A 17,074-nucleotide genomic window follows, 5' to 3' on the forward strand; every position below is an offset into this window, starting at 1 on the left:
GTCCTTTTGATTTACAATCACTCAAACTGTAACAACACTTAAAAATGGAAACACGAGTAAACACTGTGTATGGTTCTGTCATTCATGTTCAGGATATGTCACGACCCTGACTGGAAAGACCAGGGAGTCCTGTTTAATTTGAAATTCCCTTGGGCTAAATTAAGGTGAAACAGCACCAAACGATCAGTTAAAGATTTTATTCATGACAGAAGCAAACGGAACTGTGGAGGCGTGGTAGTAGGTGGCAGGGATTCTCACAACAGGAATTGGCATAAGACTACTTCTGTAAACTGTGTAACCCAGGGTAGCCATATACATCAATTCAGGGAATAATGAGATCCCTCCCTTTGAGTCATGAGGTTCAGAGCAGACCCCCTTGCTTTCTAGACTCCTCCTCAGAGAAGGGTCTAGGGGTGGCTGGATCCACTCTTAGTCTCAGACTCGGTCAATGGTTTATGTCTTGAAACGGATGAGGTGTAGGGATTGTGGGAAAGGAAAAGGAAGGAGAGAAGACAGAGAGAGAGAGAAAGATTTCACCAGTCCTGGGTCCAGCGTTGGTTCATTCTGCTGAGGGGTCCAGTCCCGGTGGGCTTGCGCAGCTGGGGCTTCAGTTTGTGTCCTTTTATCATCCTTGCCCCTCCTTTGGGCGGGCACCTGAACTCTTCAGGCTAATGAACAGTTTGTGAGCCTTTGGGCTTGGGGGTTGTTTGTGGAGTAACTTCTCCTTCCCTGCAGACAGGGCCATTGTTTGATCTTTGTATCAGAACAGCTTATCAGAACAGGGAGCTGCCACCCTCCAGCATGCCCTGCCCCTCCTGTTGCTGATGTCTGAGCTGATGGGCTTTTCACCTTGGTTCCTTGCTGTGCAGGGTTTGTCTTTAAGCAGACTTGCCCCACCACAATGTTTGAGACATTAACTCTTTCAGTCTCTCACAGGACAGAGGAACTCAAACACCCTTTGCGCCCTTGCAGCAAAGGGCGCCAGGCACATCCTGAGCAGCATTAGCATGAGCGTTGCCAGCAGGCCGAGGGAGGTGATCCTTCCCTCTGGTCGGCACTGATGAGGCACTTCTGGAGTGCTGGGTCCAGTTCTGGGCTCCCAAGTACAAGAGAGACATGGACATACTAGAGTGAGTCCAGTGAAGGGCCATGAAAATGGTTAAGGGCTTGGGGCATTTGATGTATGAGAAGAGGCTGAGAGATCTGGGGCTGTTCAGTCCAGAGAAGAGAAGACCCCCCCTGAGTCTTCTCTTCAATGCGCTATCAATGTGTATTAAAACCTGATGGGAGGAAGAAAGAGAATGGACCCAGGCTCTTCTCACTGGTGCCCAGTGACAGGACAGGAGCCAATGAGCACAAACAAAAACACAAGTAATTCGATTTAAACACAAGAAACAACTTTTTTCATGGTGAGGGTGGTCAAACGTCAGAACAGGTTGCCCGCAGAGGTTGTGGAGGCTCCATCATTGGAGATAATCAAACCCCAACTAAACATGGCCCTGAGCAACCTGCTGTAGCTGACCCTGCTCTGAGAAGGGGGGTTGCACTAGGTGATCTCCAGAGACGCCTTTCGATGTCAACCATTCTATGACTCTGTGTAACTATAAGAGGAGCAAAGCATCATTACTGAGATGACTAGAAGAATGGTGAGCCTACCTTACAAAAATATGTTTATACATAAACAACTGTTGTGGTTTAACCCCAGCCAGCAACTCAGCACCACGCAGCTGCTTACTCACTTCCCCCTGCCACCCAGTGGGATGGGGGAGAAAATTGGGAAAAAAAGTAAAACTCATGGGTTGAGATAAGAATGGTTTAATAGAACAGAAAAGAAGAAACTAATAATGATAGTGATAACACTAATAAAATGACAACAGTAATAAAAAAAGGATTGGAATATACAAATTACACACAGTGCAATTGCTCACCACCTGCCGATTGATGCCCAGTTAGTCCCCGAGCGGCAATCCCCCCACCTCCAGTGCCCCCAGTTTATACACTAGATGTGACGTCCCATGGTATGGAATACCCCATTGGCCAGTTTGGGTCAGCTGCCCTGGCTGTGTCCTGTGCCAGCTTCTTGTGCCCCTCCAGCTTTCTCGCTGGCTGGGCATGAGAAGCTGAAAAATTCTTGACTTTAGACTAAACACTACTTAGCAACAACTGAAAACATCAGTGTGATCAACATTCTTCTCATACCTAGCTCAGAAACATAGCACTGTACCAGCTACTAGGAAGACAATTAACTCTATCCCAGCTGAAACCAGGACAACAACATATGCTGAGCTTGGGCAAAAGGAAGAAGGCTGAGAGGAGCCATGACTTCTTTTTATCAATGACATGAAAGAGTAGATGGCAAGGAAAGAACTATTGAAAGCAAAGAACTGGCACAAGATTATCAGGTAACAAAGTTAGACTTAAAATTAGACTAAATTGCTAAAGCAACACACCAATGAGAATACTGAGAGTCTGTGAAAAGAGTTATTTGACATATTGTAGAAAGGGATCAGCCTTCGGTCTAGAGTTAATGAATGGGCAGAAGAAGCTGCTCTCTCTAGCGGCAGAATTCATGGGGAGACCTGAGGGAAAAAATCAGAGACTGTGTTACCAAGAAGTGTGGGCAGAGGCTGAGCTTCGCAGGAACACACATGTGTCTCCAGGTCTGTCTGATTATTTGTATACTGATGTGGATAAGAAGGAAGGTAACATATTTTTGTAGGCCATGTCTGTTTAAAATACTCTGTTCTAAAAGCGGAAGAGTTTTGTTCTGTGTTGAAAGTTTTTGCCATCTAAAGTTTTCCCTTTTTAAAGTATATTTTGTCTTTCCTCTTAGGTGTGCTCTACAACAACCTGTTTCATCATGGAGAGAAACTGTCAAGTGAGGAGCCTGGCTCATCTCTGAGATAGTGTGGAAATGGCCTACAGAACAGATGTTAAACTTTACACCTCCGGACACTTAAATCATAACAAGCTTTATAAGCCTTCAAAGGAAATAAAACAGGGGTGGTGGTACTCTGCCAGGAAACAAACTAGTTGACAGAAAGAAATCAATTCCCAGCTGAAAAGAGAGAGCAAGGAAGATGAAAAGATTTTTCAGGTAACTTTTGTTCCAGCATCCCTCTACTTGCAGCACAGGCTGAATATTCCTGTCCTAACAACAGACATCCACAGTCACCTGTGACCAGTGTTGGTGCCTCAGCAGATTTTTCTACTCCACTGGAAATGTTAAAGTTGAAAGCACGTAAAAAGAAAATAGAGGAGGGAACTGACGGACTCCATATGTGTCTCAAAAGAGATGAGTGAGGTGTGTCAGAGATTATGGTGCTGAAAGACAAACCACTTAAGAACAGTCGATGGTGTGTTGGGGAGCTTGCCAAGGAGTAATACCAGTTTGTACCTTCATACTTGGCTGGTGTAACTAAAACTGAACAGTTTAACAAGTTCCTATATTTCCAGAAGGAAATAGCAAAGCATGAACTATTACAGAATGATTTCACAGGGAACAAAGTATCAGAGCAGCATGAAAGCAAGCTGGCTAAGGTAAGAAAAAGAGTCCCCAGGTTGATGGAAAGGTATATTTTGCATTATCTTTCTGGGTGGATTGGTGATGTGTGTTCCAAGAAAACGGAATGGCTTTAGGCAAAATCATCTCTCTCTCCTTGTCAGAGAGATGACCCCATGTGTTTGCTTAGTCACACAACTGTAAGATGCACCTACTATGTGCTCCAAAACCCTGAGCCCAAAGCTGTATGCCACTGTTTACCCTTCGCTCCATTGTCATGTGGAAATGTTGTGTTAAGTATACAATAAAGCAGGATCTTGCAAGCTAGTGACCTGTATGGGAAAAATCACTGTTGGTCAGCAGCTCTGTAGGAACTGTATATTCAGCATCTTGCTTAGCAGCATGTTTGAGATAATTTGTAAAAGCAGGTACCTTCCCTATGTGTGCTGTAGACTATGTCTTTATGCACAGACAGTTGCTGCACTCTGGCTGGCCTCTCGTGATGGGTAGGATGGGGAGTGAATTTGGTCAGTCAGGCACATACGCCTTGCAGAATTTGCTTGTGTTGCTTGAGTTGCTGCCCTGGGGGAAGCATTTACAATCTCATCATCACTCAGAGCCAAATGTAGGAGTGAGAGGATACTGGATTCATAGAAATCAAGGATGGAACTTAATGAAAGCAGTTGCGTGTTAGTAAACTAAGGAATGAATAGGCTAGCATGGGCGAGAGAAGAACTGTAATTTCATGTAGATGAGAGTAATTTGAAAGAATTTGGCACCTTGTCCTTCACTGTGGTACTTACGGCCAGGTTTTCATCCTTTGTAAGATGCCAGCTGATTTATTAAGGGTGTTTTACAGAGAATTAAGCAGTGGCGTTTGCAGGACCAGGGCAGAGAGGGCTGCTGACAGAGAAAATAGACGTCAGGCTTGACTGAAACAGCCATCCCAATAGCAGTGCTACGTATACCAGAAACAAGCAAAGAAATGATCAAGCAAATAAGCAGAGGTCTTTCTTGTATACCTCCAACATGCTACCAAAGCTTTTCAAGAAAATTTCTGCAAAATGAGGGAAGTGAGGGTGACAAATTCTTTCAATCTACTTGTGGGTATAACTCTTGGAGAAGCAGCATAGTCCATGTTCCACTGGATTCTACGAAGTATCATCTGCCATGCGGTCAACCAACTTGCCAAAAAAGTTGGTTACTTCCCACCTTGGTAAATATCCTCAAGCAAACTTTCTCCTATGCCTCTGGGCTGAGAGGCCAGAGTAAAATGAAGAAGGGATGGGGGAAAACAGAAGAGACAAAGTGCAGTATTATAGCAGGATAACAGCTTGATTTTGTAATTTTTAAAGCATTTTTTCCCAGAAAACATTTTCGCCAGAAACAATTTGAATCAGTACAATTTTTGTGACACAGTGCAACTCTGGTACAAAGTTTAGCAGAAAGCTGTACTAACTAGCAGTGATGGCAATCTTTGCCCTTTGATTAAATGGTCAAAATTTCTATCAATCAGCCTTGGTTTGAAACGAGGATATTCACAAAGTGAAAAACTGCCGTAGTCTATTATCTACCTAAAAGAGGCTCGTTGTGAAGAAATTAATCTTAGGAACAGAGCACTTTGAAGTGAGGCCAACAGCACTCCAGAGAAAAAGTTCCCATGACAGAGGAACACAGCACAACTGTTAAGAGAGCACAACTCTTAGGTTGCCTAAGAGACTTTTTCTTTCTTTCTCCCAGGTTTATTACTCAGAGCTGGTATGTATAACCATGAGATTATAAGTGTATGATTTTAACTGTTGTATTCCTTAGCCAGGGTTTCTTGGGTTATTTATTTATTAATTATGTCTCTCTGAGCTAACGGTTGCTTTAAGGAACGCAATGTGTTCCAAGGGCTGCTTCTTCCAAACCTGGAGATGATCTGTTGAAGTCAGTAGAGATAGACTATTTTATACTTATGGAAGGATTGGCTGTAAAGATGTAAGCAAGATATTCAACAATAAGTTGAGGTGTAGTGTAGCAATTGTCTTCTGCCACACAAATCTCTGTAGTCTTTGTTTTCTACTAGTCTTTTTGATAATTGGTACATCCTGTCTTGTTGAATGTGAGCTTTCTTACTGATGATCAAAATACAGAATTCATGCTATGACCATGAGTTGATCTGGATTCTTATGATATTTCTTACTGCATACTGTCAAGAGAAATGGCATGAACTTGAACAATGTAATACATTCTGACAGCAACTGTTTTAGAGCACCTTCTGCACATGCAGGTATGTAGTAGTTCATTTTGATGATTGTACAGGAGCTCCAGAAAATCTGTGGCTGTGATCCCCTCCATTTCAAGTGACTACAGGTTGTTGAGGAAGTATTTGAAGATATATGCAACAGCTCTCTGATATTTGGTGATATTGTGAAGGAAATTAACGTAAGAAATATTCCTAAGCTTTAGCACAACATAAACTAAACTTACCTTAACTATCGTTTGAAATGCATTATCTCCCAATGCACTTTGCCAGTTTTTTTTGCAGTGCATCTGGGACATTTAACCCTTTTTAGCCACAGTGAAGAAAGTGATTCTCCCAGGGATTTGTATTCTTCAGCAGACTTTTCTCTGCCCCCTTGCTCACATGTTAAAATCCAACATACCTAGCAAACTTCATGGGCTCATAGCATCATAGTTGGGTTTTTTTTTTTATTTAATCACTTGTGGTCTCAAAGGGGATGGCTGATTTCTTCTTCATTTTGGCTCCTTCTCCCATTGTACACAGGTAAACAAAGAAGAGTGGAGAATAGAAGTGTTAAGAGATATGCCTCTATAGAAAGTTGTTTTCCAGTCTGCTGAGTGATTTGAGCAGACACCATTTCCATCTACAAGCATCATCACGTTAATGGAGACAGGAGAAGTCACAAGGAATTGCACACCTCTGCAAATCATCTGCAGATGCAGAGGTCACAAGACTGGAAGAAATAGCACTGGGGAGAAAGGTGAATTGGAAATTGCTCATGCTCAGTGGTTCAGCAGCAGGCTACGTTTTCAGTCACTGCTTTCATTCATTCACATTAGGGCCACGACTGTGTATGTGTTAAGTGTTTCCTTCAATTTTTTTTTTATAGCTGACCAGCAAACTAAACTGCGTGGCTATATAAAAGCCATGTGATTTTGTCTTTAGTGCATTCCCAGTTCTGCTTCTGGCCCTACTAGTGAGATGACAAGTCCTTGCGTGTGTCCTAGTGTTCCTACTGTGACTTTATGCCTTTTAATTAACCATACAGCAGCAAGCCATGACTCTTTCTTCCTGCAGTGTCCCCCAGGTTACAAGACAGCAGCATCACATGCAATACTTATATTTGCGTTTGCTCCAATGTCTCTATATGGTCAGGAGAGAAGGGCAGACAGCTTTTGGGAAAGACATAAGAGTTCTTTCCCAAGTTTCCCCTAATGTTACACAAACAGACACCAAACATCTGGCTACCACTTAAGCACTTTGATAAACGCATTACTAAAAAAACCCCCCAAACAAATGAAAACCCCCCAAACCCCCAACCTTCACTAAGTTGTTTTCTGATACTCTAGCCCTAATTCTAAAATCCTTAAAATGTTTTTGGGGAAAAAAACCCCAGGCTGTAACCTACTGATGAATTATTTTTCCACTTCACACTTTGACAGTTACATGTGAGGAGTGATAATTCTTATCTGACTTATCAGGCAGTTTCCTATTCTTTTTTTCCTTTTAATTTTTCACTATGGTGAAGCATGACACTTGAAATCCTTTATCTGGGGACCAAATCTGTTTGTTTCTTCTCTTGAGCACTCAGGACAGTGATTTGCGTGTGGAACACAACTGAAATATTATGGGGGAAAAATGAAGTTGCACTCTGCTTCTGTACACTGTGATGTGGCACTAATGATGGTAGAAATTCTACATTGACTCTTCCTATAATAACTGAGGGGGCAAAAACCATAATTCCTCCATACTTGTTGACAAAATAATTACCCACTAAAATCCAGCATTTATAGGCAAGAGAACGGGAGAGGGGGCAGGCACTACAAGCAAGAAATCCTTGAGGAAGAGGAGCTAGTTGGGTAAGTGAACTGTGCTGAGAATGATATTGGCATAGTCAAAATCCAAATGATCACCTCTGGGTTTTGAACAAACCCGTGTGTGGTAGCATAAGTAAACAAGCCTTCTGTCACAGCACAAAAGGTATGATTTTCCTGGAGCCAAACTGAAACAAGAGTCTGTAATATCTGGACTGCATTAAACATTTTTCGATGGTCTTCTTTCCTCTCCATTTAGAGTGAGTTTGAGCTGTACGTGATGATGCTTCTGGACTCTGCCTACAGCACAATACAAGGTAGCATTTGCTTGTCAATATTAGCTCCTTTCCTTGGTGATGCTACAGAGAAATTAAGTATTTGACGTCAGATATTGGCACTTCCTGACCTTATCTTTGACACAGGAGATCTAGTGCTTGCCCTTTCCTTCACTGCTTACAACAGCTTCTGTAGGAGCAACCCAGAGTAGAGAAACCTGAGACAGCAGATGCTACAGAATAAGCAGAGCATTGGCTGAATAGCCTGTGCTGGATTTCAGAAGTATCAAACCTATTGTCTTTCTGTCTCCTCTTTGGCAGGGCCACATCAGGCTTTGTGCCAACTTTACTGCAGAAGTGCTGCTGTACAGAGGGTGACATTGGCCTCAGGCTGCCAGGAATAGTGCCACTCACCCTTCCCCTCGCCTCTCCCACAAGTGACATCTTACTTCTGGGAAAAGGAATAGGTGCCAGGAAAGGTGTGCTCCGCTATGGAAGTAGAAAGAGAGCACAGAGGAGATGTCAAGCCCTGAGGGCAGAGCCATCCCTGACTGACCCTGCCCAGCCCTCCTGGAGTCTCTTCCCACCCTGCCCATGACACAGGACCCCATTTCAGCCCAGCCTGGGCCTGTCAGTCCCTGTGCCTTTCTCTTGCTGACCCTTTTGTATTCTTCCTCTTTTTACTTTCCTTACTCCAGAACTAGCCCCTTCCGCTCCTGATAGCTGTTTAGGCCGGTGTTCTCCATCAACTCAGAGCCAATCCTTTGGATTTGCTCTGAGGATTTCACCCTAGTTATCCACTCTCTTTGGCATTGAGCCTGGGAGCTCCTGTGTGATATTGACAATCTGTTGAAATGAAAATGAAAGGTAATGATGAACGTGGCACAGTTGACAGCATAAGTGCTTTCTCTAGGATGAGTAACACACTGCTCAGTGGAAAAACACCTGAAAGGATTGCCCAAAAGCAAAGAGTTTGCATGAGTCTGAGTCTTCATATTTGCTGGCTGTGACACGCACAGAAAAACATCTGTATTCCTTTTTTCCTGTTACAAACCTTTAATCTATTTACAAATGGAAAGAACTTCGAGTGACTCTAAAACCTGCCATAGGGATTTTTTTTGTTCATGTCTGGCTTTATTAGCTCTTAGTCTCAAAAGCAGCTCTTTCAGAAGTTTTCATTAGAACTGAATTTTACTGAAAATGTAATTTTAAAAATTATACCAGAACCTGTAGCAAAGGAAATAAATATTCAGTGACATAACTTCACATTTAATTCTTTTTCAAGCATTCTTATAGGTTCTGTAGAATCAGGTCAAAGGGATGGAAATAGAGCCTTAAGGCTCCAGAAATACAGGTGCACAGGAAAGATGTGCAGATTCTCGTGAAGAAATCCAGTACTGCTCCAGAAAGAAACAAAGAGTAAGTGATGCAAATGCTGTCAATCCCTCTAGCAGCAGCTAGGTAGATGGGATAAAGCAGAAACAAGTAAACAGAGTTCTTGAAGTTTTTAAACTGTCAGATCTTGGAGGGAAGGCCAAGGGATTAGACCCTGTGGATGGCCTGTTCTAGGCAAAAAATGTTCTCCTTTCTTAATATACATTTTTTTTATCTCCCCCCTATCCCCATCTTTTGTACCAATCACGCTGGGAGACATGGTTTACCTCTGAGCAGGACAAAAGCTTTCTTTTGCCATTCCCGATTGATCCCCACCAAAGAGCTTACATCATCATAGAGAAGTCTCCTGACCACACAGACTGCAGCCTGCATTGTTAAATTTCAGACTGTGTCACTTTTGCTGGACGTTGGCTTTGCTCCCATTATGGAGGCAACAAAGCCTGTGCTTTCAATTGCCTGGGTCCTGTCCTCTAAGACAGGACTTGGTCTGACTTCCTTATTCTGATTAGCTTATTCTCAGACTTTCTGAGGCTCCCTGTCTTCTTTGGACTGACCCACTGTTTCCATGCCTCTGTTGTGTGACCCTGATATTTATATAACAGCTTCCAAATCTCCTTACTCCTGCTCTGACCTGACTTGCTACCCTCAACTTTTGACCTTATGGTTGTTTAATTCTAGATCTCTAACCTTTAGGCTTGAAAGCTGTCCTAGCAGGAGATCTTACCTACCAACGTTCCTGTTCTTGCCCCCTCCACTGTCTGAACCTGAAGAATTAAGAAGTCACTCTTTCACTAAGCTGCTCATTCCCCTTCTTACCCAACCCTTCTTCTTGTAAATGTTACTCTAACTAGAATAGATGACTTAAGAAGTCTTTTATGTCTTTTCCATTGTTGTTTCCAGTGTATTTAGTGTGTACACATTACAATATTTACACTGTGCTTTTGAAATGTAGTTTGGATGATTCTGCAGTTAAGATACTGGAGTGTGAAAGAAACTCAGGTTCACCAGTTTTTGCTAGTGTAAACAGAAAGATAATTAACAGTGGCCCAGTACTCTACATGTCTATACTTGTCTACAGAGAGAGAATTCATGATGTGTTACTGTGGGATAAAGTCAAACTGGCATGAATATAAGATGGATCAGGGGCATAGTGTGGAATATTTATAGAGCACGCATATGCAAATTTTATCTAGGCTACAGAGATTGATTTTACTGCAAGCTTTTATAAATATTTTAGAGGTAAAGGGGAAAAATATGACATTTTGCCTTCTGCCAAAGGGCTGAAAGGGAACAACGATAAACATCCTAGAATGATCTAAAGGAGTTCTTGAGAGATTTGACAGCTGTAGGTATAAAAATCCAATACCGTGTAAGACTGTTCAGTTCCGGATAGCAATCTTTTTCCAGAGAAGTCTAGGAACTTGCACTATCCTAATGACAACTTTCTAGCATTGCATGAAAACTAACAATCAAAATCTGATTCATTTGCATGCATTAGTTGCTACTGGGAGCCTAAGACCAAATTTTTCCTCTTGCTATGGACCATGTGTAGTCCTTTCTATGTATAGGGAAACTATCCTTGGAGGGTGGGCAGAGGAAAAGATTTTCATGCAAGACTGATGACTTTTTAAAAATAACTTTGATTAGTAGATGTTAGAATATCTGGTAGGATTTTTGAGATCTGATGGGGGCGGGGGGGGAAATAAGAGTATTGAAGTACATGCAAAGAACTAAGCTGTCCACTTATGTTATTGTGATACCTGTGTGTCTCAATGTGTTTGTAATAATGTGTAATTGCTTCAGTATTTTCATTCAGTGAACAAGAGGTTTCCCCTCTTAGGAGAAGAAGCTGCAGTTTTAATGAAGTAGAGGGTGACTGTTTGAATGCTCTTAGCTCCTCACAGAGAGTCAATTCTTCTCTCCTTTGCATCACTGAGCATTCAGACCTGGAGTCACTTTGCTGTAATTCAATGAATGAGCTTGAATTTGCTCTATGCCCTGTTGGAGCAACATTTGGCCTCTGGACATGTGTAATAATCATCATTATGTGTAACAACTATTCGCTCACATCTAACTTTGTATATGATCTTGAAAAGATATTTGTGCAACTGTTGTTCTCTTTTGTTCTATTCTAGACTGAAGAATTAATTAGAAATGGTGCTACGGATGAGCCAAACTCCAGAAGATAAACCAGGTGAGTGATAGGACAGTTCTGAGTCAAGCAGAAAAGAAATATGACACAAATTATGGTAATAAGGTGTTCTAAAGGGTTGGAAGGAAAACCAACCAAAAATTACCTCAGCTGTTGAGATTTTTCCTGATAGTATGATCAAAATGTGCTGACATCTAATGAAATCTGAGAGCAGCCCTACGAAGAAGGACTTGGGGGTGTTGGTTGATGAGAAGATCAACATAACTCGGCAATGTGTGTTTGCAGCCCAGAAAGCCAGCTGTACCCTGGGCTGCATCAAAAGAAGCGTGGCCAGCAGGTCAGGAGAGGTGATTCTCCCCCTCTACTCCACTCTCGTGAGACCCCACCTGCAGTACTGTGTTCAGCTCCGGGGCCCCCAACATAAGAAGGAGATGGACCTGTTGGAGCGAGTCCAGAGGAGGGCCACAAAGATGATCAGAGGGCTGGAGTACCTCTCCTGTCAAGACAGGCTGAGAGAGTTGGGGTTGTTCAGCGTGGACAAGAGAAGGCTCTAGGGAAACCTAATAGCAGCCTTCCAGTACCTGAAGGGGCCCTACAGGAAAGCTGGAGAGGGACTTTTTACAAGGGCATGTAGTGATAGGACAAGGGGTAATGGCTTTAAACTGAAAGAGGGTACACTTAGATTAGGTGTAAGGAAGAAATTCTTCACCATGAGGGTGGTGAGGCACTGGAACAGCTTGCCCAGAGAGGCTGTGGATGCCCCATCCCTGGCAGTGTTCAAGGCCAGGCTGGATGGGGCTTTGAGCAAGCTGGTCTAGTGGAAGGTGTCCCTGCCCATGGCAGGGGGGTTGGAACTAGAAGATCATTAAGGTCCCTTCCAACCCAAACCATTCTATGATTCTATGAAATCAGGTGCATAACATCTTTCTTTTACTTCTTTCACTTCTAGCCTTATCTGAAACCAGTAGATATCAGTGGGAGACTTTCTAATGCTGAAGAAACCTAGGGAACCATCAAATCATCTCTATGAGTCTTTGACTGATTCTGTCACTGTCAGAGTCACAGCACTCTGGTGTATTAAAGATGTCTCAGGGGATGGTTCATGAAACCCTTCAGCTGGCAGAAACGTGGTAACTGGATCTCATGCTTATTACGAGTAGGTTAAGCCCTGAATCACATGCTTTCATGTGCCCTTCTTAAGTTTCTTTTCAGCCTTCACTGTATCAGTCTTGGGTGCTCTAGTTAGCCATACAATAGCCCAGTCCCTCTTGGATCCTTGCTGGGTACTTTGGTTCAGAAACAGCAATGAGGTTTACAGTCTGTTTGTGTACTGCTTGAGAAAGGAGTGTCTTTTGATAAGGCCTTCAATCAAAAGAATCTGGATCAGGACCTTCGAGTAAGATAAAATAAAAAAATCTGGAAAGTTGTGGAAGAGCAAAAAGAAAAGCTGGCTGACGATGAACTGGGAAATCCTGTGAAATGCCATCAGGGTAGAGTATAGTATAACTAGTCTGACTGTAATACACCTGCATTTTACGCCTTTACTGAAAACCTGTACTCAAAACACAGTTTTCTTCCAGAGCATACGAACATGCCAGTTAGCAAATTATAATGTGGTAAATAAGGAAACAGCTGTTTAAGGGGTGATATATAATGCCTTCTGTATTTCCTCATTGAGGAAAGAGAAGGATCTAAATCTGCTTTCTGCACAGTGTCTCAGTGTCCTAGTGTCCTGCTCCAGGCTGTGGGCAGTTGTTAACTTCACCATGGGCAGCTCCTATCACTGGCCTCTAACTCACTTTTACAAACACACCTTCGGTAGGAACAATGCTTGAACAATCAAACTAGCTTCTGCTTTTTTTTTTTTTTTCCCTCAGCAATTAAACTGGCCCAAATTCCTCCCTAGTGTAACTGTCTTCCCGTCAATGAATGTATGCCTGAATGCAGCTGTCCTGATTATGTTTGTTTCTACAGTGTGGTATGGGTTTTGAATTCCAGAGCTTTGCAGCCAACCACTAAAAACCCCATAAAATCAGTCATTGGCTCTGGGTCTCCTGCAGGACTAATGAATAAAACAATCAGATCTCTCTAGGCAAAGGCATATCTGAGGAATGGTTTTGCATAAAATGAGCTAAAAGACATTTAAACAATGGGGTAAGGTTTCTCCCCTTCTCCTCTATACCAGGTACTAATTTAAAAAATACATACTCAGTTAACCTCAAACTTCCCCTCCCTACTTTCCTCAAATACACATTGAGGAATCAAAACCAGCCAAGTCAGAAAGTTGTAAATGTTGCTGTTCTTCTTTCTGTGTTACAGCTGTATTTAGAAGCCCAAGCCAAGAAATTTGGGCCAAATGTGCTAATGTGCTGGCACTTTAGAGAACAAGGCTCTGCAAATATTGTTTGTTGGGTTTTGTTTGGTGGTGTTTTTTTTTTTTTTTTTGTGAGGGGTGCTAAGGATTTAAAAAGGTATTCAATGCAAGTTGAAATAAGAACTTTACAGTTTCCCAGGGGAAAAAATGGAGATCTGATTATTTTTTAAAATTAAATGAAATGTTTTCTCAATCTTTTCTAAAAAAGAAGGCATTATTTCCTTCCCTCCAGGTAGCATTACTAGAAGGCCATTCCAGGACCAGTAGCTATCTTGATTCACGGAGTGGGAGAAATGGTCTCTATCATTTTCAGGGGCTCACACAAAAGGACAGGATTTTTGAGAAGCTAGTGGCTGTTAGCCCCTGGGACAGAGGGCAGCAGGAAGCACGGTCAGGCACTTTCCCCACCTGAGGCAGTGCATAGCTCAAGTTGGGCTCAGGCTTTCTTCCTCCAGCCTGCCTTGTTTTTCATCAAAGCTGTCGGTTCTCCCTGGACCATTGACTGCGCATCGATACTGCGCCGCAGACCAGAGGGAGGCAGAGGGCGGTTGGCTGCCTGTGACAAGCTGCTTGGAGGGCAGGAAATTTAGGTGTCTTGGGATCAAAACAGGCAGTCTTTAATCATTCAAACATTGTCATTACCTAACACAGTGGCCTAGTCCTGAATCTGACAGCATGGCACCAAGCCGTTATGTTGCAAATATGGCTAATGAACTACTGTGGCTAATGAGCTCCAGGGCAGCCTCAATCACAAGGATTTTTTGACCTGCTCGCTGCATCAGTCAGACAAGCCAGGTTGCACCATTAGGAGCTCTCACACAGCAGAGACAGACCAGTTCTTCCTCTTCCCATTCTCACTCCCTTCGTCAGTGCTTTCCCTCCCTCTTTCCTTCCCCTCTCTGCCTGCCCTGGAACAGCAGAGCCTCGGAGCTGTAACCCTGTAGCCTGGCATCTTTCCTGGCTGCTCCGCTTTCCATAGCTCCCCTTGCAGACAAACACCAAGAGGTGAACCAAGGTGTGGGAGACAGATAAAACAGCATGCCCTTGAGCTGCACTGTCCCCAGGGAAGAAAGTGGTTTATTTGTATTAGTCCAGACCCTTGGAATGAGGGACACTATTAGGATATGCGTGTAGCTCGCCTCATTCCCCAGATGAGGAGCTGGCAAGGCCCCATAATACAGCTCTGGCTGCAGCAGCACGGACACTGGCAGGCTGCAGATGAGCTCGCTGACAAGCTGTGAAAAGCTGAAAAGATCTTTGACTCCAATAAGACCCTGGCTGGGCAGGAGTGTGAGCTGGCCATGTAGGATCTTGGAGGATCGCATTATTGACTTGTTTTAGTGAGGTGAGTGGGTGAGGTGGCAGTGAAGCTGGTCTGTAAACTTCTGAAGTGCATTTTCTGGACTCTCCTAGGGGAGTACAGCACGTTTATTCTGCTCCTTGCATGCTGTTATCTGTTCTGTCTGCTGGGATGCAGTGATTTCCTCCTTGGCTGTGTTCCCGTTGCATCTAGAGCCTGACCGTATTTTTGCATGAAGTGCTAAAGGGCCTTGGTTGGGGGTGACGGTGAAAGGTGAGTGGCATAACTCGTGTACCCGTGTTCAGACTGGGGGAAATGAAGAGTGAGTACAGTGGGTGTGTGTACCAGCGAAACTGGGAGCAATGTTGTGGGTGCTCCTGGTCTGTACTACTTGGCTTGGTTAACTCAAGCTTGTACTTGGGTGTGCCTACTGAAAGCACTATGGACACAGCCTTAGATGCCAGTTAGCTTTCCGCTCCCAGCTCTGTCATTTAAATTTTGTGTGTATTTTTATACTTCCAGAAACCTGCGGCAGACATGAGACAAAGACGACAGCATGAAAACAGCTTTCTGTTTCTGAACAGCTTGAATCTATGAGGTGTAAAGTTCTCGATAAATGGGAGGAAATGAACATACTAGAGACTGAGAAGAAAGAAACAATCATTTATGCTGGGACGGTGGATATCATAGAAAACACTCTTAAAGAAATAGAGGCAAGAAATCATTAATTCTAAACATGTCCTGGCAAGGCTTCTCGAGAACTGCTACTACCAAGGTGGACCCTTTAGCACTGAGATTGATACTCAGCAGTCTTTATCTTCTCTTCTGAGAACATATGTGCCTACTTGAGGCACTTCTATGATCACCACAGTGTCCAGCCTCTGACCCTGCAAGAGGAGGCTTGTAGGTTGATCTTCACTGTGTCAGGTGATGGTCTACAGATATAGGGGTTCATATTATGAGCCCTTTCTGCATTCATGCTACGAGTTTGGGGATTTATAACCAAATATACTTTAAACAACTACAGCATCATTATTTTTAACCTGTTGTATTTCTTGGCCTGGAGAATGGGATGGTTCTGGGTGAGATTTTCAAGTATCCCAAGCTGGCATCATCTACCCTTGAAATGAATACTAGTAACTTCAAAGGGGAGAGATAGGACAATGCTGATTCCCTTTGAAATCCCGTTTCCAGATGCTTAAATAACTGAACATCACTGCAGATTATTCACTGGGGATGTATAAATGACGATAGCTGTGAACACATTTCAGACACAGACAAGAAGGCCACATTTAAGTCTAGATTGAAAAAGAGGTCTATGATGGATTGTTGATATCAAGTAACTGATTTTTAATAAAATTACAAATAATAACAGGAATAGTTGTTTACAGAATAATGTTATTACCTTTTTGGTTTTGTAATTCACTAGGGTCTATCATTATTGGTTGAGCTCTCATTGTTATTGGTGTTGTACAAAGCAAACAGTGAGAGGCAGGCTTGTATTGAATATTGTGCAATCCAAGCTACAGAACTTGCAGAGATTTGTTCATGTGCTAAAATTTGCATACTGAGTGGCTTGTATGAGAACCACTTAAACTATAAAAGTTAGATGGTTTCAAATTTCTGCAGGATTAGTGCATTCAGCATTTAAAAACAATATTCATTTTCTACTGGTAGTTGTGCAGTTAGAAATAGCACATGATCTCAGTAAAGGCACTTTTAACCTGTCCTTGTCACTGGTTAAGCTGATAAGTGTTCCAGCTGTGTGAAGTGAGGAGGTAATTTCATGCAGCTAAATAGATGCTAAAAGTACAGTCAGCATGAGTAGGGAATAATGTCTCGCTCTTAATGGTGGGCAAACAGCAGTTGTTTATGAAGAGCTTATGTTTGGCTAAGCATCTAAAAGGTCAAACATTTCTCCAAACTTTCTGTCCCCTGAAGCAGAGTTATGCCTGTTGACAGGACATAAAATTAATTAATTAATTGTACTGAGAATAAAACAGATCTGCCAGAAAGTCACAGGAAAGCTGAAAAA

General features: G+C 42.8%; 1 protein-coding gene across 1 annotated transcript in view; it reads left to right on the forward strand.

Annotated features, from left to right (window-relative positions):
• C8H6orf118 (chromosome 8 C6orf118 homolog) overlaps positions 1–17,074 on the forward strand; it is a 37,974-nt gene that overhangs the window by 12,922 nt on the left and 7,978 nt on the right. The window contains 9 exon segments of the mRNA XM_041125402.1: positions 2,834–2,987; positions 3,020–3,540; positions 5,807–5,929; positions 7,803–7,837; positions 7,839–7,860; positions 9,115–9,146; positions 9,148–9,237; positions 11,349–11,407; positions 15,562–15,752. Coding sequence (XP_040981336.1) covers positions 2,834–2,987; positions 3,020–3,540; positions 5,807–5,929; positions 7,803–7,837; positions 7,839–7,860; positions 9,115–9,146; positions 9,148–9,237; positions 11,349–11,407; positions 15,562–15,752 — 1,227 coding nt within the window.

The sequence above is a fragment of the Aquila chrysaetos genome, chromosome 8 (genome assembly GCF_900496995.4).
Source record: "Aquila chrysaetos chrysaetos chromosome 8, bAquChr1.4, whole genome shotgun sequence".
Lineage (NCBI taxonomy): Eukaryota > Metazoa > Chordata > Aves > Accipitriformes > Accipitridae > Aquila > Aquila chrysaetos.